This window comes from Asterias amurensis, chromosome 3, assembly GCF_032118995.1.
Source record: "Asterias amurensis chromosome 3, ASM3211899v1".
Lineage (NCBI taxonomy): Eukaryota > Metazoa > Echinodermata > Asteroidea > Forcipulatida > Asteriidae > Asterias > Asterias amurensis.
Genome location: NC_092650.1, coordinates 19743241 through 19767152, shown reverse-complemented (window position 1 = coordinate 19767152; position 23912 = coordinate 19743241). Strand labels below are relative to the sequence as shown.

Below are 23912 nucleotides of genomic sequence, written 5' to 3'. Positions count from 1 at the left end.
ACCAAACGTATATATTTCCTTTAACTTATTGATGCTATAAAACACTCCATCTATAACTGTCAATGAATACCCATGTTGGATCACTTACATAAAAATCTCTACTAGAGAAACACCACCTGAAGCTATAGATAATAAAACATGTGTTTTTGATTTGCTGGAGGAGCTTGACACTGCCATTTATGATGAGAGACAAAGAATGTTTAAAAAATTCAATCCTGACGCCATGTTCCAAAATTACCCCCAGGAGATCTAAGCATGTTTGTATCAGTTTGGCTGCCGTAGTACGGTTCAGCGAATATTTTTAAGTGGTTGCACGATTTTAATTTCAATTTTATCTTTTTCTAGCCTCATGATTGATTGGCGGCAATAAAATATAAAATTTATTGATGCTGGGTAATTTCCGGAGATAAATGGTAATTATAGTGGATTCACTTCCATTAGTGGTTTTTTATTACAAATTCTAAATTTAGTCAGTTTTAGTTGAAACTTTTGATAGAAGTGCTGAGTTGAAGTGGTTTTTTTTTTTTTGTTTTTTTTTCGGGGGGGGGGGTCTTCTGGGGGGTGCTTGGATGTTTGTTTCTTTATTTGTTTTTTGTACCATGTCTATCAATCTGTTATCAAGAGAATCGAAGCACGGGTCATTATTAAAACAAAACAAAAATCTTAATTGCTTAGTGAAAAGTGTTGCAGCTGTTTAGAGTCTAAGTTATTTTAAAGAAAGTATTCCCTTCAAATTGTTTGCAAATTTTTTTTACCCCTAAAAGTGAATGTGAATGAATAAACGAATGTTATGAATTGATTCCAATATTTTCGAGGGTTGACTGAAAATTATGCGGGTTTGCCCCAAAAATTTAAATCTGAGAGTAAAGCTTCTGAATACTGTGTGTTCCTATTCGGGAATATTCTACCAGCGTGATATTCGCTCTGGATTGTTAGCAATATCTCAACATAAATTCAGAGGTATATAGGGTTAAAACAATCAATCAGTTCCAAAAACCAAAGATATACTTCGCCTTTAAAGGCAGTGGACACTATTGGTAATTACTTAAAATAATTATTGGGATAAAACCTTACTTGGTAACGAGTAACGGGGAGAGGTTGATAGTATAAAACATTGTGTGAAACGGCTCCCTCTGAGGTGACGTAGTTTTAGAGAAAGAAGTAATTTTCCACTAATTTTATTTCGAGATCTCAGATTTAGAATTTGAGGTCTCAAAATCAAGCATCTGAAAGCACACAACTTCGTGTGACAAGGGTGTTTTTTCTTTCATTATTATCTCGCAACTTCGACGACCGATTGAGCTCAAATTTTCACAGGTTTGTTATTTTATGCATATGTTGAGATTCACCAAGTGAGAAGACTGGTCTTTGACAATTACCAATAGTGTCCAATGTCTTTAAAGGGAACGTAAATGTTTGGTAATTGTCAAAGACCAGTCTTCTCACTCGGTGTATCCCATCATAACCATAAAATAACAAGCCTGTGAAAAATTTCGGCTCAATTGGTCATCGAAGTTGCGAAAAAAATGATGAAAGTAAAAACACCCTAAGAAAAGAATAAAAGACTTCTAGCTAGAAGTCTTTTCTTATTATAGTGAGAAATTACCTCTTTCTCAAAAACTACGTTACTTCGGAGGGATTCGTTGCCCACAATGTTGTATACCATCAACATCTCTTCAATCCTCGTTACCAAGTCAGTTTTTAAGTTAATATTTGTTTGAGTAATTACCAAACGTGTACCTTCCCTTTAAGTTTAACCAAGTCTGCATTTTTCCTCACCATGCCGTGCCCCCCCCCCCCCCCCCCAGACTAACTTGATTCAACCCCCGTTTCTGAGGACCCTTCAGAACAGAGGTTGTCCAGTTATTTGCTCAAACAAGTGCCAATATTGACAATAATTTTGAAGAAGTTGTTGAGCAAATTAATATTAGTTTGTTGAGCCCCCCCCCCCCCCCCAGCTCCGGGGGCACTCTCCTTTGACAATTTCCGGCAGAGAAGCGGTAGCAATTGCTCGGCCAGCTGATATTTTGCGCCCGCATCGTATCAGAGCTGTGGAGTGTGCAGATGAAAGCCCCCACAAGTCTACTAATAATTTAGAATAATTTCTACCATCTTCAATGCATTGTTAATAACCAGTGATTTTGTAGGTTATACATATTAACCAGCCCAGTTGTATAATGTTTCTATGGTTGTAATGAAGAAAAAAAACATGCCTTACATTTGCTATTGCATTGAATCAGAGCTGTATAGTGACGATGAACTTCACACACAAATATTAACATAATTTATTAATAATGTTATATAATTGGTGTTTTCTCAAATGCATTTTAAATTTCACTGGATTTTCTGGGATGAAGTTTGTGATCAATGAGCTTTCATTATGAAAAAAAAAAATTGACGTTCGCAGCTTTTTGTTTCATTTCATTTCATTTTCATTTCATATTCTGGTTGTGAAGCCAAAGGTTTCTCAGAAAAGCGTCTCGGAACTCTTCCTAACTTACGACTAATCTTAGGACTTAGGACGAGTCCCAACCCTGCACTGTAGCATGCAGACCTTAAGATTAATCCTAAGTTAGGACGAGTTACTCGTCCTAACTCGAGATAACACGAGTCCTAACTCTTTGTGAAATCGACGGCAGTAGGCTTAAAGCAGAAAGGACGTATATACAACGATGACTTAAAGTCACCTGAAGTAGTATTTTGTAAAAATAAAGCTTTTGTCACTAAAATATGTGTTTTGATGAGTGGAAAATGAATAAACAATTAACTAAGGTTTAAAAAAATTAGCTTCCATGTTATTTACTTGAAAATAAGCCCGACCCGAGAGAGCGCTGTTCGTGACGTCAGTCGAGGCGCGATGAATCACATGCAGTGCCAACACAAGATAGTCACGCTTGGCGCAAGCTAAAAACATGCCCTCAAAGTTGAAACAATACCTGATTTAGGTTCGTTACGTCTTTTAGGTACCTTCTTCGGCTTCCCCACTAGCTGGAAAAATTGTTGGGATGACGTCATGTTTTAGAAGAGAACTTTTCTCTTCATGTCAAAATGTGTAGTGTATTCCGGATTCTCGAAGCAGAAACATATACTCTATATGTTTGAAGAAAAAAAATTATATTTCCATGTGATTTTGAGGCAAAAAGTACTTATAATACCTAAATTGTATATGTACAAATGGTTATTAGGTTTATTAGACTTATTTTGCTCTGAGTCATCAATAATATGTAACTCACATAGATGTGACAAAAATATGTAAACTGGAAGTGTGACATTCTTTATCTTCTCTTTGTTGTGGGAAAGAGTGTAAATAATTGTTGGGGCGTTGAGTTTTGTTTGTTTTAGTTTGTTTTTCTGGTTTTGATTTTATTTATTTATTTTTTCCCAAAAACACTCTGACTCCTGGACTTATATATGTACAATTTTCCTGTGATTTGTTTCATTTAATCAGGTGATATGCCAGATTGGAGCCACCCTGTTTTCCTCATCTACCATGATCCATGCAGGCAGAGGCCGGGGCTAGACAGACCCTGGACAGTCGGTACCATACTCAGGAAGAAATGTCTCCAGGACGATGAGATATGCACTCCGGAAGGCTTACAAAGGTACATAATTACGATAATCAAACACCTTAGCCATTAGCTGTGTGTGTTGCGCGCGTAAAAAAAAAAACCCAGTAAACTTATCGAAAGGGGAAGGGTTTGGCTGTGGCTGCTATAAGCGCCATAGCACCTTGTCAACCTACATAGTTGGGTCTCAGAATTCATAACTTCAATAACCTAGCTTTCAGTTATTTCTGTAAAATAAAAAAAGTATATACTAACCTCGAGTACCTTGTTGGTATAGATTCGTGCTATATAGACTTCGATATTATTTTTATATATGAACAAACTTATCAATTTTTATGTTTAGTAAAAGGTCAATGATAAAGGGACTGAGAGTCTCTCCGAAACAATATTTTACAAAAAAATATGATTTTCCTAAATAGATTTTCCTAAGAAGCACAAACTTGGTCGAGCTTGTGTTCGGCACCATAATGTAACCCGAGCCCTAAATGTAGCCCGGACCTAAATGTAGTCAAAACATGCTCTAAATGTAGCCCGGACCTAAATGTAGCCCAAAACATGTACTAAAATGTAGCCCGGACCTAAATGCAGCCCAAAACATGCTCTAAATGTCGCCCGGACCTAAATGTAGCCCCAAACATGTACCTAAATGTAGCCCGGACCTAAATGTAGTTAAAACATGCCCTAAATGTAGCCCGGACCTAAATGGTGCCGCATAAGCTTGCTTTTGCATCTCTTCGTGAATGATATTATTTTAAGTAAATTTCAGATGCAAATTTAACAATCTTCGTCTCTCGATAAGTAAACCCATACTTCATAAACCTTGAAGACGATCTCCCTGCTAGAATTTAAAAAGATAAACTTTTATCATTTTGTTTGCCCTCTTCCTAGCTAGAGGCATCACCTGTTTCAATCTCCGTTCGTCCACATTGCTTGTGTAAACTTGCCCCTCGGCGTATTATTGTGTCACTGACCAGCAACATGTTGGAGGCTATTGTCACAAATAGGTTTTCTGTGATTTCTGCGTGGTGTGCGCGTGCGTTTTCTTTGCATCGCTGTAATACTTATAATGACTTTCTGGATCAAGTTTCAAATTTGAAGGTTCGGGATTTTTGTTTTTTTATCCAAAATGATAAAGTGATCGCCCAGGCTACTCAGCTAGTGGCTGATACATGAAGATGTGGTTTATCGATAGATTTTCTATGGGATGATCTTCAATATAAGTGCTTTTAAGGCAAAGTATTCCTTTGGTTTTTGGAGCCGTTTGACTGTATATAATGTTAATGTACACAATAAAACTTAAAATGTGAAAATTTCTACAAAAGGTGCTGAGTTTTTGAGATGTCACCGAAAATCTGTGATGAATATGTTCCCGCAGGAATAATAATCCCTAATAGGATGACACAATCTGAGAAGTGTGCCCACAAAGGTAGTCCTAACTTAGGACTAGTCCTATGCAATGCTAAGAGATAGGACCAGTCCTAAGTTAGGACCAGTAACTCATCCTAACTTAAGTTAGGACCATCAGTAACTCATCCTAACTTAGGACTGGTCCTATCTCTTAGCATTGCCTAGGACTAGTCCTAAGTTAGGACTACCTTTGTGAAATCCACCCTAGATTCAAAATGTTGTCACACAGAAGACTTTTTCTCACTCTCCTTTTAACGCTTTCTCCCCACTGCAGCCTTCTTTGTTTCGGTCTGTTCTGTTTTCTTTGTTTGTCTGTCTGTGTCCATAATGAATCGCTTGAACTTGTGTGATTAGTTCTCTGTGTGTATCTAGTTTATTGATCCATATCCTGTCTTTGTACGTTGGTATCCGTATCAGGGTTACCAGTTTGTTGGATGTGTCAGTAGGACTAGGTTGTTTCTCAGTGACTGTTTACATTTCTTCACTGTATATTGCTTATGTTTTCTGATTGATGACTTGTATATTTTTACCACTGATTAGTTTATGACTGTAAAATCTCACAGTTCCAACAGACATAAACGTTGAGTTGAATGGTGTAGATCAAGAGCTGGGCACAATATCATGACTCTGCTTACCGTTTGTAAATAATCTTATAACAGAAGAAGTTAATAACTCTTGGTAGAAGGTTGGTTACCTGGTACAAGCTTGTTATTCTGATAGAAGGTTTACTGAAGGTTGTTTAAAGTAAGAACAAGTTACTCACTAGTGTACAAGGTTTTTAAAGACACTGGACACTATTGGTAATTGTCAAAGACCAGTCTTCTCGCTCGGTGTATCTCAACATATGCAATAAATAACGAACCTGTGAAAATTTGAGCTCAATCGGTCATCGAAGTTGCGAGATAATAATGAAATAAAAACACCCTTGTCACATGTTGATTTCGAGACCTCAAATTCTAAATCTGAGGTCTCGAAATCAAATTCGTGGAAAATTACTTCTTTCTCGAAGACTATGTCACTTCAGAAGGAGCCGTTTCTCACAATGTTTTAACACTATCAACCTCTCCCCATTACTCGTCAACAATAAGGTTTTATGCTAATAGTTATTTTTAGTAATTACCAATAGTGTCCACTGCCTTTAAAACTGTTTTTGTTGAAGGTTGCGTTGTAACATGTTAGTATAGTATAAGGTATTATAGGAAAGGTTGTAACTCGGTATAGGTTAAGTTACCAGGTAGAATCAGACTCATTACTATCCGGAGGTCATTGGTTCGAATCCCACTCTAGTAAATTCTTTTGTTCAAACCCCAAAATTCATTAAAAAAAATTACCAGTCAGTTTCCCTCGTGGTTTATATTGGTATAGTTAAACGTATTAGTTTAATTGCTGAGACAATGCTTCAAGAATATATTTTAAAAATAAAACTATGACTCCCCTGTTTTTTCAGGATCATGTGTGTGCTGTGCAAGGCTTTTATTTAAGTTTCTGCCACTTTGAGAAAGTTCTACATCAATTATTTTCGTCAAATCTTGTTCAGCAACTGGACGAGGAGAGAAGAAGTTACCGTAGCCAACATAGTGCCCCCTGGTGGTATTTCAATCTGGGATCTGGAGGTGGAAGGCGAGGAAATACACCAGGGTGGATTTCACAAAGGTAGTCCTAACTTAGGACTAGTCCTATAGGCAATGCTAAGAGATAGGACCAGTCCTAAGTTAGGACCAGTAACTCATCCTAACTTAGGACCAGTCCTATCTCTTAGCATTGCTTAAGACTAGTCCTAAGTTAGGACTACCTTTGTGAAATCCACCCCAGGGCCCAATTTCATATAGCTGCTAAGCACACAATTTGCTTAGCATGAAATTTTTTGCCTTGGTAAAAATAAGAGTACCAACCAAATTTCCACGTGATTTTCAGAATAAGCAAACAACAGCTGAATACATGTAACAATTAATTATATGCAACAATACGAAACTTGGTTGGTACTCCTGTTTTTAACAAGAAAGACATTTCACGCAAAGCAAATTTTTGTGCTAAGCAGCTCTATGAAATTAGCCCCTGTACGCCAACCTGACTGCCCAACATCTTCAAGGTTTCTATGACCATTGAATGTATTTCAAGGAAATACCAAACAATTTATAAAAAAAATTATGTGTTTTTTCTTCTCTTCAGTGCTTTAGAAGACACCCAGCAGCGAGGTGTGTACCTGGAGGATGCCGATGTATTTGATGCTGGTGACGGAGTCCGATGGGGTACGTCAGACAGCGCCCAAAATGAGAGCAGCGGGAGGCGCAGAGTGGATTATATTCTTTATAGTAACCATAGGACACATATGCAGCAGGTAGCGTCTTAATCATTATCCTCTTTCACCTCTTGATTAAAATCCTTGTTAAGTATTCTATAAGCATCCTTGCTATTTTCTTATAACGGCAATTTAAAAGCATAATGTAGTGTCTAATTTGTAGCTTTATGGAATTTTGGCTCCTAACATGGAACCTCAGTTTGTTTTTAACTTTTGTTGCGGTTCGGAATTGTTCTGCAGGTGCTGCTTACATTTTCCATACTTCAAATGAAACACTTTTTTGTCTTTATGATCTGAATTTTTGTTTGGGTAATAAGGCTTATTTATACGGGCTGTCTGTCATTTCTTACCCTGCCTTTCACCTCTGTGGACCCCGGTTCGAATCCCACCTCAGACCGGAGCCTTGCATTTGGATTTGGTTTTCAGTCCCTACCTGGGTTTACCCGTTTATGGTTTTCCCTCTCGCAACTAAAACTTGTTCTCATATGAAGTTCTCTTCACAGGTATCTTCAGGTCTCCGAGGGTTCTTTAATTTGAAGATTTAAAATACAACAAACAAATTATATGGAAACTGTTTAAATTGTACCATTGAATTTACGCTAAAATTGTTTTCTCTTTTGTTTTTATGATGATGCTTAAATATTTGTTATGTTTCCTGTGTGTATTAAGAACAATGTACCACAGAGCCAGACTTTATTTTGCCCTCCAGTCAGCCACATTTTTTGGTTACATTGATTTATTGATTTAAACAGGGAAAAGGCGAGATGGATGTGAGTGAAAAGGCAAATAGATGCCCGTGGCATATTCAGAATACTTCAAATAGTGACCCATCCAGAGAAAAACCCAGAGGGATCGAAGAAAAGCACCCATGTATTCATCCCTGATGCAAAACTAACATCTATTAAATTGTTGCCCCTTGCTAAATATAGGATTCTAACTGCCTCTATTGGAATCCTGGTTCTTCCGAATAACCAAAACTGTGATTCCGGTAAGAAACCAGGGATTCCACCAGGAACCCCCGGTATGGCTGGATCGCCATCATTCATTTAGGTGTAGGACATCTTTCAACACCTTTCAGTAACAGTGGTAGCAATAGCTGTAGCAGCCATTTCGGATTTGGCCTTTATAGAAAATGAAAGGCAGAAATACAAAATGGCCGCACCCATGATAGCGATCCCTCTCTCATTGACACTCCATGATATAAATCTCCTGAAATGCCAAATTGATTTTCTTCCCTTATTTTCCCCCTTACTTCTTTGATCATCTGAAATGTATAGATGGAGGTGCAATAACCTTTTAAACTCAAGAGTGTATTATTTGCATCAATTTGTTTTAATATTTTGCGACACCCTACACCCGCGGCAATGAAGCCTAACGAAATCAAAGCAGGCTCGTATGTAACGTGAGAGTCTCTGCACGTGTTTTTGACCTATCTTTCTTGCTTGCCCCATGAATCTCTGAAAAGGTGATTTTTTTGCCAGTATAATTTGAGCGTAAAATGAGGCACAGATAAAATCATTGTGTATACCCAGTCTGTAGGCTGCATGTACTTGGGACATTCGGGTAAGCAATCTTGGGTATACCCAGTCTGTAGGCTACATGTACTTGGGACATTCGGGTAAGCAATCTTGTGACACTTTTCCAGACCGAAAACCAAAGAAAATTAAGTTTTTTTCTAACCATAGCACATAATTGAGATATGTATTTACCATCATTGTGATGCACTTCTGTGCAATACCATTCTGAAGCAAAAATTAGTCTTAGCCTTTTTTAAACCCTCCTTCAAAAGAATCTTCCTTAATGGCACTGTTAATGTTAATTACTCAAAATAATTGTTAGCATAAAAACCTACTTGGTAATGGCGAGCTGTTGATGGTATAAAACATTGTGAGAAACGGCTCCCTCTGAAGTAATGTAGTTTTTTATAACGAAGTAGTTTCTCATTAAAATATTTGAATGGAATTTTTAGACCTCAGCTGAGCTCTCGAGTTCAAGCATCTGAAGCACACAAACTTTGGTGACAAAGGTGTTTTTTCTTCCACAATTCTCTCGCAACTTCGACGACCAAATGAGTTCAAATTTTCACAGGTATTTTATTTATCCATATGTTGAGATACACCTAGTGAGAAGACGGTCTTTGACAATTTGCCAAAGGTGTCCAGTGCCTTTACACTTAGCGGTCGGTTGAAAGTGACTTTACCAAAATGCAAATAGCGGCCACAAAACGGCTCAAAGATCTGACATGTTTTTACTCGAACAAAAAAGTACAAACGTTTACGATGTACGACTCTGAAACAAAACAAAACTTCTGTTTCACATTTTTCTTTTAGAAACTTTCACAATTTTGTTTTTGGTAAAACATATTCAACAATTTGCCATGTCTGTGTGTATGGTGATGGTTAAACAGGAACAAATGGTCCTATGGTTAATCAATTTGTGCCATTGCTTTCTTTCCTTACAGGCAAAGTATACAGGTACCTTCAATTATTTTAATTTTGTCTTTTGATTTAATTTGTTTATCATTGAGGCCTATATGTATAAAGCGCTATTTCTAGGAAAAGAAAATGTATTGTTTTGTACAATGAATGTTTTAGTAACCCAATATTGTTTAAAGCTTGTTTTACATAGGTCTATTGTAGTGTCCTACGTTAATGAAATCAATCAGTTTGACTCAAATTTTTACCCTCACTTTGGGAATTATGCTTAAAGGCAGTGGACACTATTGGTAGTTACTAAACAAAAAAATTAGCAAAAAAGTTACTTGGCAACGAGTAATGGGGAGAGGTTGATGGTATAAAACATTGTGAGAAACAGCTCCGTCTGAAGTAACGTAGTTTTCGAGAAAGAAGTAATTTTCCTCGAATTTGATTTCGAGACCTCAGATTTAGAACTTGAGGTCTCGAAATCAAGCATTAAAAATGCACACAACTTTGTGTGACAAGGGTGTTTTTTCTTTCATTATTATCTCGCAACTTTGATGACATGTTGAGATACAGCAAGTGAGAAGACTGGTATTTGACAATTACCAATAGTGTCCACTGTCTTTAAACAGCTCAAAGGCAAGGTATACCTTTGTTTTCCTTAACCATTTGATTGTGGTAACCCTATTATGTAGATGTATAAAATGAAACTAACCTGGGAAAATTTATTTTCATTTTTAAGATCCTGAACGGTTATGTCCACAACATAATCTGAGAAGCATACTCAGAGTGAACTTTTTTAACTCCTTTCTCTAAACCACATTCCTTAGATTTAGAATGGAATCATGAATTCCTATTCATATTAGTTCAGTTGTATGGGGTTTTTTTTGGAGAGCGTAGTAAATACTAGTTATTACTATTGTTATTTATATCAACAACTGCAGTGCTTCTTATCAAGTAAGATGTTATGGTTAATTCTTTTTAAAATTAATCACCAAAAGGAAATGCTCCAGTTAATAAATTGTTTTTTTAGTTAACCCATGATCTAATCCGTTTTTGGTTTTTTTTGTTTTGTTTTTGAAACTCGTAGATCTGTGAGGAGTACAGCTTTGTAAGTCAGCTGGCCACATTAACAGATCACATCCCTCTTAGTATGACATTCTCTGCAGCCATCGGACCGGCCGCCATGCAGGAATGGCTCCAAGATGTCACCCCGGACAGCGAGGGTTCACACTCCTGCAAGATCATGTATGAAACTACCGTTTGATGATAGGGTTACATACCTATGTTCCGACACACTTGACCACTCTTCTATATAACTGTGAGAGGTATTGGCTGAGCGGATAAGAACACACCAGAGTCAAGCTCTGTCGTTTCTAATCAGCAGAGTATGGGTTAGAGTCATGGTCCTGAGACTTCTGTAATGTGATGTGGTCACAGAGCTATATTGTGGTGATTATGTTATGGAACAACCTCCCCCCCCCCCCCCCCCCCCCCCACATCACACAACGGTACTTTAGCTGCATGGTCATTGTGTCGTGATGTGGCTGAGTGAATAAGAACATCTAATTTAAGCTATGGTGTTTTTGATCTGTGGGTTCGAGTCCCAATCATGACACTTGTGTCATTATTCAAGACACTTGCTGCATTCTTCAAATGGGACATAAAGCCGTACGTACTGCGTGTTGTGTAATGACCCCGCCTTTTTCAGATTTTGCTTGGAAAGTTCTGCAGAAAAAACGTTTTTACCATGTTTTAACGTGAGGTAAGAGACTCGTTATATTTTTTGTTATGTTTCCTATGGACTCAAGCTATTAGAAAACTGTAATTTCTATATAATTTGAGATCATCCTTTATCCGCTGTTTAAAAGATGCACTTATCGTAAAGAGAAGGGGTTGGCTGGTTTGAATAGGCAGCATATTGCGATCGGTCCCAGGGTGCTATGTAAAGGTATAGATGACATACTTAAAGACACATGGACACTATTGGTAATTGTCAAAGACCAGTCTTCTCACTTGGTGTATCTCAATATATGCATAAAGTAACAAACATAAAAATTTGAGCTCAATCGGTCATCGAAGTTGCGTGATAATAGTGAAAGTAAAAACACCCTTGTTACACGAAGTTGTGTGCTTTCAGATGCTTGATTTCGAGACCTCGAGTTCGAAATTATGAGGACTCGAAATCAAATTCGTGGAAAATTACTTCTTTCTCTAAAACTACGTTACTTCAGAGGGAGCCGTTTCACACAATGTTTTATACTATCAACCTCTCCCCATTACTCGTAATTAAGAAAGGTTTTAAGCTGATGATTATTTTGAGTGATTACCAATAGTGTCCACTGCCTTTAAAATATAAAAAAAGAAGCTCTGCATACATTGCAGGAAAGAATATTGAGCACTTTGACACGCCCCGTGGGTGTGATAGGGTGTGATAAAGTGCTATATAAAAACCTATAGTATTCTTGTCTTATTCCATAACCTTAAAAAAAAACACTCGAAAAAGAGTTGTCCTTCGTATGGTTCTTCAAAAAGTGCTTTTTCACTCTTTTACATTAAGAGAGTAGGGGTGTCGGAATACAGGGGTGTTGAAACAAAGAGCAAGATGAGCTTGTTGTGGACTCTGGTAAAGTTTTGGTTACAGTTCTGTTAACTGAAACATAAATAGGAATTTGTAAGTCAAATGATTTCAATGGTGCAAATCACTCTCTAACAAAATCTTTCCTCTTCACCTGAACTTTGAACCCAATGGTTAGAGAAACAGATACTGATTTGATTTATTACCTGATTTATATTAAAGAGCAGGTTGGAGACCTGTTTCTTGAAACCTACTCAAAATTGAGTGACTTTCCTATTCACTATTACAACCAGTGTTATACTGCACCTTTAAGCTCAAAATTATTTCAATCAAAAACCTTGAGGCACAGTTTTCATATTTTGCACATTATGAATATTTCCTAATTGCATCAAGCATGCATTCTCCTCTGAAGCCCTGTAGGAGATCGAGTCGATTAAGGAATGTCAAGCTTTCTTAATGGTTTTTTAAAAGCTCGTTTTGTAATTTTTTATTTTTTTAATTTAAATTGAACAGAACATTCCTGATGACATTTGAGTGGAATTTGAAATGTCTATTACGCTTTCTTTCTTTCAAAAATGTTCGAGGTTTGGTTTTTTTTTCATACCGTTTTCGTTTCTTAAGTGACTGTGAAATGCTTTTATATTTTTTAATGCAAAACATAATGTTATGGTTTCGTTTTTAGGTTAACATTTTATTTCACAGTACATTCTGTGAAATGAAAAAAATGCTCTCAGAAATGTACATTTATGCAAAGCATTTTATGATATTGTTGTTCGTTCAGATTTGTTGTTTCAAAATGTTTTTGACTATACAATATGTGACGGTAGCTCCTGTAGCGATCAAATATGATAATTGTGAGATTGTTGTTGTTTTTTAAGTTACGGATGCAAGTCACTTGTTAAGATAAGGTTTAGAGTGCCGAGTGAAGTACTGGAAATCATGTTGTATCATCCCCACCGCTTTTGATTTCTGAAAAACATAATTATTGTGTATATGAGAGAAGCAAATTATATTAATAGAAATTGGGAAAAAGACTGCAAGCACTTAATTTGAAAAAGTGTATTGCAAGAAAACTGAGTGTGAAAATTTGATCAGTTTTCTACCATTTGTTACTATTTAAGGTATAGGTTAAATTCTGCATGGGAATGTGAAAACATCTCTTTGGGAATGGGAAAACATCTCTTTCGGTTGGTTCTAGCAGCAAATGTAAACAGCCATACCTTTTTTGGAACCCAGTCCAGCAAGCTATTTCCAGGATTTTAACATGTTGAAAAATCTTACAACTGATTTTATCAGTGAGATGAATATTCATTTGATAGTATTGCAGGACAAGCAACGTACCCTTTTTTGCACCAGAGGCTGCCTGTACTTTTGCCAATGTCAAACTTAGTGACCTCTGCTATACAGCATGCTGTGGCACTAGAAAGGTCTTTAGTTCATCAAATGCAAATTCTGTGTTTCACTCTGATGGTCAAACTTCTCCCTCCAGTCATATCTACTTCAGTTTTGGATGACAGCCTCCCATGTTGCCATGACAACGGTGGCATCATTACGCAGCCTTTTCATGCTGCGCTAAAGTTCTTTTTTTATGATGAGGTTTCCCATGGTTGGTCTTATCAACTTCTAGTTCAGCCCTTTCGAAAAAATCACAACTTGAGAAAAGCATGTACAGAGTTAAGTTGTTTTGCCATGAAATGGAAATGGGATGAAAGTGTAAAGAGAGGCTGAGAAAGGACATATTATTATGATACTGATACTTTATGATTGCCTCCATGCCCCCTGGTCATTGCCTTGGTGCCCCTGAAATGCTACAGTAGATATTTACAAATTCCTCATAGGGACTCCTTTACCAAGGAGTAAATGCCTTGGTGCCCTTGGCCCTTTCAAAAACGAACTTACACGCAGGCCTGTACTCACATCCACACAATGCATTTGAAACTTTGAAATGGGAAAAGGACCCTCAACTTGCCCCAGAATGTTTTATCGTGGAAGGGCTGTGCTATCGAAAGTATCTGATCAGAATTCTTGATGCAAGTGTGTGTGTCATGACACACAGTGAATAGAAACATTTAATTTAAATGCGGTACTTCAACAGTCTGTATTCAACAGCTGTTTTGGATACATCCGTAAAGGCGATGCATACCATTGGTTTTTGGAATTAATGTTTTAATCCTATATAAATGTAGGTGTAAACAAAACAAAAGAACATGTGTGAATTCAATTTCGAAAAGTAGTCACGTTTTTTGAGATACCACCGAAAAGTTTTGAGCAAAAATGTAATCCCTAAAAGTATTACACTATCTGAGAAGTGTTACTGACAGCTTTGCTTCTCAGATTAAAATTTTTGGGGTTAAAAACTTACATCTGTCTACATAACCACATTACTTCAAAGTGAAATGCTCTGTGCTATAGGAAGCTGCTGTATAGGCTTCTAACCAAAAGTTTTTATTTCCTTTAATTTTTAAGAGTGATTACTGAATGCATCATACTGACCCTTTAGCGCAGAGATTGTTCACCTTCATAAACCTATTTCATCATATGGTTCATCGGATAAATTGTTATCTTCTTTCTCGGGGTGGGAGGGGGAGGGGGGTTCGCACAGCGCTTTGTACCATATTGTGATGTGACGTGTTAGTGCTCGGCATCACACACGTCTACCCCTTGGGTTCTGGCCGCGGTACGAGGTTGATCATGTATGAGGACAGAGCGCTGTCTGCAGGCGTCGTACACACTCTTCATTCTGTAATTCATCTGGAAGATAGTACGGTCTGACGTATGCTTTATACCTCAGTGTCTCGGGCCCTGTACTTATTATCGACAAGATGAGAAATATATACAGACTTCTTGTGTGTTCTTCCTCAACGTCCCATTGACGTTGCTGCTCTTTTTATTAAAGGGTACACGTTTGGTAATATCTCAAAACAAATATTAACTTAAAAACTGTCTTAGTGACGAGCATTGGAGAGCTGTTGATAATGAATTCCATTGTGAGAAACGGCTCCATCTGAAATAGCATAGAAGGTCATTTCTCACTAAGATAATAAAAGACTTCTAACTTTCCTCATATTCTCACAACTTCGACGACCAATTGAGCACAGGTTGTCATTTTAAGCTTATGTTGGGATACACCAAGTGAGACGACTGGTGTTTGACAATATTACCAAACGTGTTCATTGTGCCTTTAAGGGAAGATGTTTGTTATCAGTCATTCCAATCCTCTAGTCTACTAGAAAAACATATTTATGACCTGCGTTAACAAATATTTAAGGAAAAATGTCGCAAATAACAGATAATGTTAAAGCAGTTTCATAGTTGTTCAAGTGTGAATGCAAAATTCTGAAAAGTCTTGGATAATGGACATTTTTTTTTCTCTAAGTGGAAGATTTATATCTTTTTTTTTAATATATCAGTCATTCCGATCCAATCCTGTAGTCTACTATAAGTAAAACAGTGGCTCAAACAAACGTAACCAGGAATAGGCATTTCTGAGAAATTTCTCACAGAAAATGTGGGGGTATTTTTTCAGGGAAGATTTATGCGTTATTTATCAGTAATTCCAATCGTCTATAGTCTACTAGAAAACTTGCCATTAACAGCATGAAAAAATATATCCAGGAAATCTTTCACAGATAAGAGATGATATGTATAAAAGCAGTTTCATAGCATGAACACAAATTTCTGAGAATTTTTGTCAGATAATAGGGGGCCTATAATGGACGAAAGTCCTATGTTTTAGACTTTTTTTAAGGGAAGATTTTTGATTTTTGTTATTACCAATCATTCCAATCTTCTAAGGACAAATCATTCCAATTTTCTAGTCTACTAGAAAAACTTATTATCAAATGCATGAACACAGTAATATTATATGCAGGAATTTGTCCCACGGTTAAGAGACAATTATGTATTAAGCATACAGTGTTATAGTTGTTCAAGCATGAATACAATTTCAAAAAGAAAATTACGGAATAAGGATGTATGTTTGGAAGAACCATAGTTTTTTAAGTAGGATTTAAAACTCTGCATGAAAATCATACAGTCCAAAGGACATTTTCAACATTGATTCGATGGAGTTTTTTTTTTATAAATGAGCATGTCTTTATAAATGAGCATGTCTTTATAAATGAGCGTGAACAGAAGGATGTGCGTGTGGAGCCATGTCCAATGGACATGATAAATGCACCTTAAAATGATAGTATGAGTTCACTGAACTGTAAACCCATGATTGATTATCTAATCCTAGACTAAGAGTTTGAGTATGTCTTGTACGAAACAAACTACGAGCTTCCACCGATTTACAATAAACTAGCACGATTTAAAGGCAGTGGACACTATTGGTAATTACTCAAAATAATTAGTAGACTTGAACCTTACTTTGTAACGAGTTATGGGGAGAGGTGATAGTATAAAACAGTGTGAGAAACGGCTCCCTCTGAAGCGACGTAGTTTTCGAGAAAGAAGTAATTTTCTGAGAATTTGATTTCGAGACCTCAGATTTAGAATTATTTTGAGGTCTCGAAATCAAGCATCTGAAAGCACACAATTTCATGAGACAAGGTGTTTTTTCTTCCAATATTATATCGCAACTTCGACGACCAATTGAGCTCAAATTTTCACTGGTTTGTTATTTTGTGCATAATGTTGAGATACACCAAGTGAGAAGACTGGTCTTTGACAATCACAAATAGTGTCCAGTGTCTTTAAAGATAATGATTGTATAAAGCTTCATTTCAAATATAACTTGCTGAGGTGCTGTAGTTTTTGTGAAATTAATGAGTAACACAATTTCAGGAAAATTATTTCCCATGTAGGCCTACTACTGATTTGCGCGACTCTCCTGAAAACATTGCTCCGTGGTTTTCACTTTTTTTTCTCCTCAAAAACTCGACAACTCGATGCTGAAACTTCTACATGTAAATTAAATTTATATTAGATACATCTTCAATCACAGTGAGTAGGGATCTTGTACTTCAGTACTTAAGTACACTCATGGCGCATTAACAAAAACAGTTTTAAAAATAGGGACAGCCCTCCCCCCCCCCCCCCACTTCAAAATATTTGCATTTCGGATTTCAACAGTTACGGGATCAAGTGCAGTACATTTTAATTAGCTTTTATATCGAGACTCAAATGATGTACCAAAAAAACCCGCATATTTCCATGCAGAATTCTGGGTTAATTTGTTTTTATTTACCTCAGTAGTTTATTTTTTTTTACCATTATATTTATAAATAAAATTTGTATTAACAAAAACAATTAAATGGTTCCAAAAATATTTACGTTCCCTTTATTCAGGTTTTATTGAGAACTCGGTATTCGGTGAAAAAAAATATATCCCTTGAAACCATGTTGCCATATTGATGAGGTGCTATTACAGAAGACAAAATGAGTAATCAAATCTATAATATTTTCTGGTTTAATGAATTGTTATATGAGAGTATTTTGTGCATATTTCAATATCTTTTTGGTAAAAGGGCTGTAATTTTAACAGAGGCATTGACTTTTGGCTTGTTCAATGCCTTTGGTCTATTGACCCTGTTCCCTGACCCAGTTTCATAAAGCTGTTGAGCAGATTATTCTGCTTAGCAAAATATATTTGCTAAGCAACAATTATGAGTAGGGTATCAGTCAAAGCAATGTTAACTGTTTGGTATTTTGGCTGGTAACCTATTTCTGCTAAGCAATTTATTTCTGTGCTTAGCAAATTTTTGTGTGCTTACATGCTTTGTGATCTTGGGTCCCTGACATCAGTAGAATCATATACTGAGTGATCTGAGTGCAAGGCCATTGACTATTTACACATACTCAGTCCGCTTGAAGTTCTTTATGTAAATAACCTTCGGAGTTCAGCCAATGGCTGCTCTTTGATAATTTAACTAAAGCCAGGTAATGTAATTTATCGTGCAGCTATCTCTCTTCTCTTATATCAAGAGAGTGACCAACTTGGGCTGGAATGAAAAAAAAGGTCAGGATCCAACTTCATTGCTCTGTTTACCGCGTAACTTGCGCTTACCAAGCCTTGTAAGGCACATACAGTTCCAATGGACATAAGCACAGAATTCTGCGGTAAGCAGAGCCATGAAATGAAAAGTCTGTTGTATAATACACGAGTATTGTTTTTTGGGGTTGAACAAAGAATTGACTGTAGAGTGGGATTCGAACCAACGACTTCCGGATGAATGGCCGGCGCTCTACCAACTCAGCTATCTAGCCCTATATTGGCGGTGTCCCTATTTTGGCGGTGTCCCTATTTTGTCAATATCCCTATTTTGTCAATATCTTTGTTCGGGGTGCCAGTCAGAAGCCAGTAAATTCTTTGTTCAATTGGCTCTCTAAGCCAATTCAGAGCATTTTGTTTATCAACAAAGTAAAGGTTTAAACACAAGTTAAGGCCCGGTCACACAGGCCCCGATAACGAGAACGAAAACGAGAACGATAAAAATGCACGCACGCGATTGGTTGAATTGATCCACGCAGAATACGCCCATAGTCATTCAACCAATCGAGGGCGTGCATTTGTATCGTTATCGTTTTCGTTCTCGTTATAAATCGGGGCCTGTGTGACCGGGCCTTTAGCCGGAACCATCAGTAAACACAGTGTTTAGTCTCGGTATTTAAATTGCATAGCAGTCACTTGTGACGTGTGACCTAGAAAGTCAGTACAGCCTACCACGAACGGTTCACATCAAAATCACAAATTAATGGCTGATTGAGTCAAGGTTTTAACAATTTACTCTTAAAGGCTTAAATTTATAAATAGTATAAAGAGTTTAAAAATTTGAACCAAAGAGATAAGTTAATAATATAAGCTAATTGTACAGTGTATTTCATATCTTGTAGGTTTGTAAATTTATTCAGGTGAATGCATGGTATACAAGAAAAATTCTTTAAACTCAATAAGATATTACAAATTGATCTTTTTATGAACATTTGAAGTGGTTGTTAAGTGAATCTGTGGGTTGTGTTCGGTTTGTTTCTATTGAGTATGACTTTTGTATTTTATTATTGAACCACATTTGCAGCTTTTGAAACCGACTTCATTTTGTCTGTCTTTCCTCTGTTACAAGTCACATAACTTTTGGGTATATTTGGGTATATTACCTGCAAGCAAATAGTTTAGTTTTGACAGAGTTGTATGCCATCATTTGCTATTACTATTATCCAGTAACAGTTTTTGGGAAATAGTTTGCGGTTCACCCATCACCCCCTTTCCCCTACCCTCTTTTATCTCCTTCATTCTCCTTCATTTCTCTTTCCGTGGGCTTCCTGCCTTGATATCTCTTTTCGTCTATTTTCACTAGAATGCTTCTGCGTCACCAGTGTACCCTGTTTCAGGCATGTGAGACTTCCTCTTTTCGGCCGTTTTCATGGATAGTAACTCACATGCCTGCTGCTTGTTTTAATTTTGGTAGGGGGGGCGTCTTGGCATTCTAGCAGCTTACTAATTCCCGCTAACCCGATTGTTTTGTACTGGTACTTATTTCTGAACTTATTTCTGTACTTCTATGCTGATCAACAGGTCATAATGATCTCGGCAAAATTTCTAGCCGTCAAAAATGTACAAAACTCAATTCAATGTGCCACTTTTCCCAAGCGTGTGTATGTATAAAAAAAATTAAACAAAAAATTATGTCTTTCAATTTGCAACCGCTGGTTTTGTTTTTCCTGAAGGTTGATCTGAATGCCAAGTTCACTTATAAATACTTTCCTTGCATAAAAAGATCATACAAGAAAAAGTAGCTCAATGCAACTTATATGGGCTTCTGGTAATAATCAATGGAGGCATGTGAAGTGGGTGCGGTGAACACTGGAATTACGTCACACTTCGGCCCAATTTAATGGCTTTGCTTACTGCAGAACTCTATTCGTACTGCATGTATACAAGCGCCGAATTTCAGCAAAAGCTGTGTTAGCACACAAGCAAAAAAAACCAGCCAACCCGTAAAATATGCTTGACGTAAGTGCATAATTCCCTGCTTCTCCGTAAGCGTCGAATTTGCCATGAAGTTGAGCTCTTGATATAGTCGCAAGAATTTGCAAAAAGGTAAACAGCTTTATTTTAAGTTAGGCCCAATGGACCAACACGTTTTACTCAAACACCAAGAAGTTATTCATTGCATTCCACTATGTATACTGATCAAAGACAATGGGATTTATTTGTGTACATATTTTCAATCCTGTATCGTCATCATCAGTACTGATTTGATTTGATTGTATTTCATTGCAATGAGTGTGTGCAATACATGTATATTATTATACTTTACTTGTACTGATTTGATGCGTTGGGTTCCGTGCTATTTATTGATTGTACAATATTTATTGTTGATTGTTAGAAAATATTAAATTTTCTGAAGTATCTATGACTCTATTTGGTTACAGTCTATTCTTCAGGGGTGTAAATATGCAAAACATGTGTTGATGGGGACAATCCTGACAGAAGATCTTTCTAAGCATGTCTTGCTTATAATTGATCTTGCTTGGCATGTCTTGCTTAGCAGATCTTGCTTGGTTTTCGCTAGATATCTCGCTTGGCAGGTCTTGCTTATTAGTAGATCTTGCTTATTAGATTTTGGTAGCAGATCTTGCTTAAAAGATCTTACTTTGCAGACCTTGCTTAGAGGATCTTGCTTTCATATCTTGCTGGAAAATATTGCTTAGCAGATCTTGTTTCACAGATCTTAGTAGAAGATCTTGAGTACCAGGTCTTGTTAGAAGATCTTGCTTAGCAGATCTTGCTCGGCAGATTTTACTGCTAAGCAAGTCTCACCAGAAGATCATGCTAAGCAATGTTTAGCAGATTTTGCCTAAGAAGATCTTGCTTGGCAGATCTTGTTAGAAGATCTTGCTTACCGGGACTTGTAAAAAGATCTTGCTTGACAGATCTTGATGAAATTTTGATGAGCAGATATTGCCTAGCAGAAAGAGTACATGGCTATACATACAAAATGGACCAAACATTTTCGCCCTATTAAAACAGCTGTGTCCTCTCATCATTTTTGCTCAGTAAAAGGCACCGCCTACCGTCCAATTCTGCGCTTACAGCTCAAATAATTACCAATTTTAAAGCTAAAAAGTGACTCATTTTCTAAAACCAGAAGACCCAAGTCTAGAAGATCTGTAGCAAGTTTAAAAGTCTGTGAGCAAACACACAGTGCCGCTCACCAAAAGAAAACTAATTTTGCTCAGCATCAGTTTCCAGAAGAAGCAGCGATACAAACTGAGAGCCCGTGGGTTGCCAGTAGATACCATAGAGCAAGGGCCAAGTCACTTTAGCCCTTTTCACACTACAGGTATTTCCCGGGAAATTCCCGGGAAATGTTAGTCGATCTGTTCACACTACAAAACATTTCCCGGGAAATAACATTTTCCCGGGAAATAATTTACCCAGTATTTTCCCGAGAAAAGCACCTAGTGAGAACGAAAGCGGGTTTAACTTACCCCACCTTTTGCTTCCACTGTGTTGAGACGTCATTAATCTCGTAGGTCACAGACGTCAAAAATAGCGCGCCAAATAATTCGCGTGGTAACAAAAGCCTTTTTTTGTTTTCTCCTTCTGAAAGTGTTTACGTTTAGGTACGAAAATAAAAGTGAATTACATCTGTAACTTACAAATAAATATAAGAATTAAAAAATAGACCACGTGAATGGAATAGGAATAGAATAAAAATAGTTAGCGTGAACAAGCTTCCTACTCGTACACACGCCATGTGTGTATGGTATTTCTTATTTACAAGTACTTGGCCGTTGGTGGACTTTTGTTGTCCAGAGTCAGATTGGAGTTCTTCGATCGACATTGCTGTCTACCACCTGACAGTAAATATTTTAGTTCAATTTGTTGCTTAATTTCTTACGATGGGTAGAAGTGACCGATGGAGTGATGATGACATTTTGAAACTAGTTGCATTTTTGGCCGACGATGCAGTCCAAAAACAGCTAGATGGGCATATAGGCCTACAAGAAACGGGAAAGTTTTCTCAAAATTGACTGACTGCCTACGTGAAGCTGGATATAAACGGACCCCTGCCCATTGCAGAAAAAAACTGAAAACCTTGGGAAAAAAAGACTATAGGTCGGTAGGATAATAGTTTTGTTTTTCAAGGCCTAAATATTTTCTATTGCATAAGTGTTCTCCTGCAAAAACATTTTTTTTAGAAGAAACATACATTTAAAAGTCTTTATGAAGCCATGAAAAAATGCTAGCCAATATGGGGTTAAAGCCTATTCCGTGTTCTTTCTTTGCACAATACGGAAAACAGCACCGTTGATGTTGCAAGGGAAGATTGCTTCTTTTTCTTTCTACTGCAATATTGTCAGATCGTGCAAAATCGACCATGCGGTATTTTTTATATAAAACCTTTAATTATCTTGGCCCTAACATCATGGACATTATTATGCAATCCTTCGAAAATGCCATTCAGAAAATTTCTAGGCCTTACCCCAGGGTTGATTCCCTTAACCCTGCCCCTGAGCAGGGTTAATTATTTACTGGGAAAACGTCATTTCCCGGGAAATTCCCGGGAGTATTTTTGTAGTGTGAACAGATCAACTAAAAGTTCCCGGGAATTTCCCGGGAAATAACTATAGTGTGAACAGGCAAAAATTGAGATGAACGCCAACACAAAACCTCTGGGTAAAACACGGACACAAAAGTCCATTCAATTACAGTTCTCAAAAGAAAGAAAAAAGCTGTCGCAGAGTAGAAAGCTCCCTTTCGCTTTTTCTAATAGCAACTTGCTCTCTGTCCTTACTCTATGCTCCCACCAGTGGCCGCTCTTCATGGTAGACCAGATTGACCTTTGACCAATACTTCCAGCAAGTGCCATGAAACCCGTCAATCGCACGACAAATTCCATCCGATTGTTCTACCGCATGTCTTTAAAACACTGTCACAGCAACCGTCTTCTCCTGACAAGACGTCAGCGACGTCTTCCCCGAACTGCAAGACTTCTTCTCCGCCGTAATCACACAATATATTGGTATAACAACACGCAAATACACAATTAATGTGCAGCCATTTTGGGTCGCATGTGGCAAGGATTTTGCAGCCGGCCGCGTGGCATTGTGGGAACGGACTTCCGTCCACAAACATTGTAACTTCCGCATGGGCTGACCTGTTACCACATTTCCTGGGGTTTGATCTTAAGTGTGAAACGACCGTGCATATTCCTGGGAAATAGTACTCCCGGGAGTTACCAAATTGGGATAGTGAGAACGGTTGCTAGGGTGGCGGTGGGGTAAAAAACTCCCGGGATTTTCCCAGTAGTCGATTTCCCGGGAAATGGCTCTGTAGTGTGAAAAGGGCTTTTGTGTATTATATCTCTCAACATGCGCTCATGTTGGCTCAGTGGTTTCCTTCCCTGCCTTTCCACCTCTCGAGTCTGCGGACCCCAGTTCAAATCCTACCTGACCATAGCCTTGGATTGGGCTTACCATCCCTGCCCGATTGCACGGGTTTTGCCCTGTGGTATTTTCCTCCCACATTTAAGACTGTACTATCGCTCGTTTCATATTCGTCCTGGTATTGGCGCCAATTGTACAAATAAATAAGTAAAATAGGTTTGCTGCCACCAAGAGTCCTGAAAGCCTCCCAAATAAAAAGAAATGGAAATATAAACACAAGAGAACACATATACAATATACTCCCT

At 37.5% G+C, this 23912-nt stretch overlaps 1 protein-coding gene across 1 annotated transcript in view; it reads left to right on the top strand.

Annotated features, from left to right (window-relative positions):
- LOC139935144 (sphingomyelin phosphodiesterase 3-like) overlaps positions 1-10959 on the top strand; it is a 63566-nt gene extending 52607 nt beyond the window's left edge. The window contains exons 4-6 of the mRNA XM_071929617.1: positions 3449-3602; positions 7143-7311; positions 10783-10959. Of these exons, the coding sequence (XP_071785718.1) occupies positions 3449-3602; positions 7143-7311; positions 10783-10959 (500 nt within the window). The remainder of the gene's footprint in view (positions 1-3448; positions 3603-7142; positions 7312-10782) is intronic.
- Positions 10960-23912: the final 12953 nt, after the last annotated feature.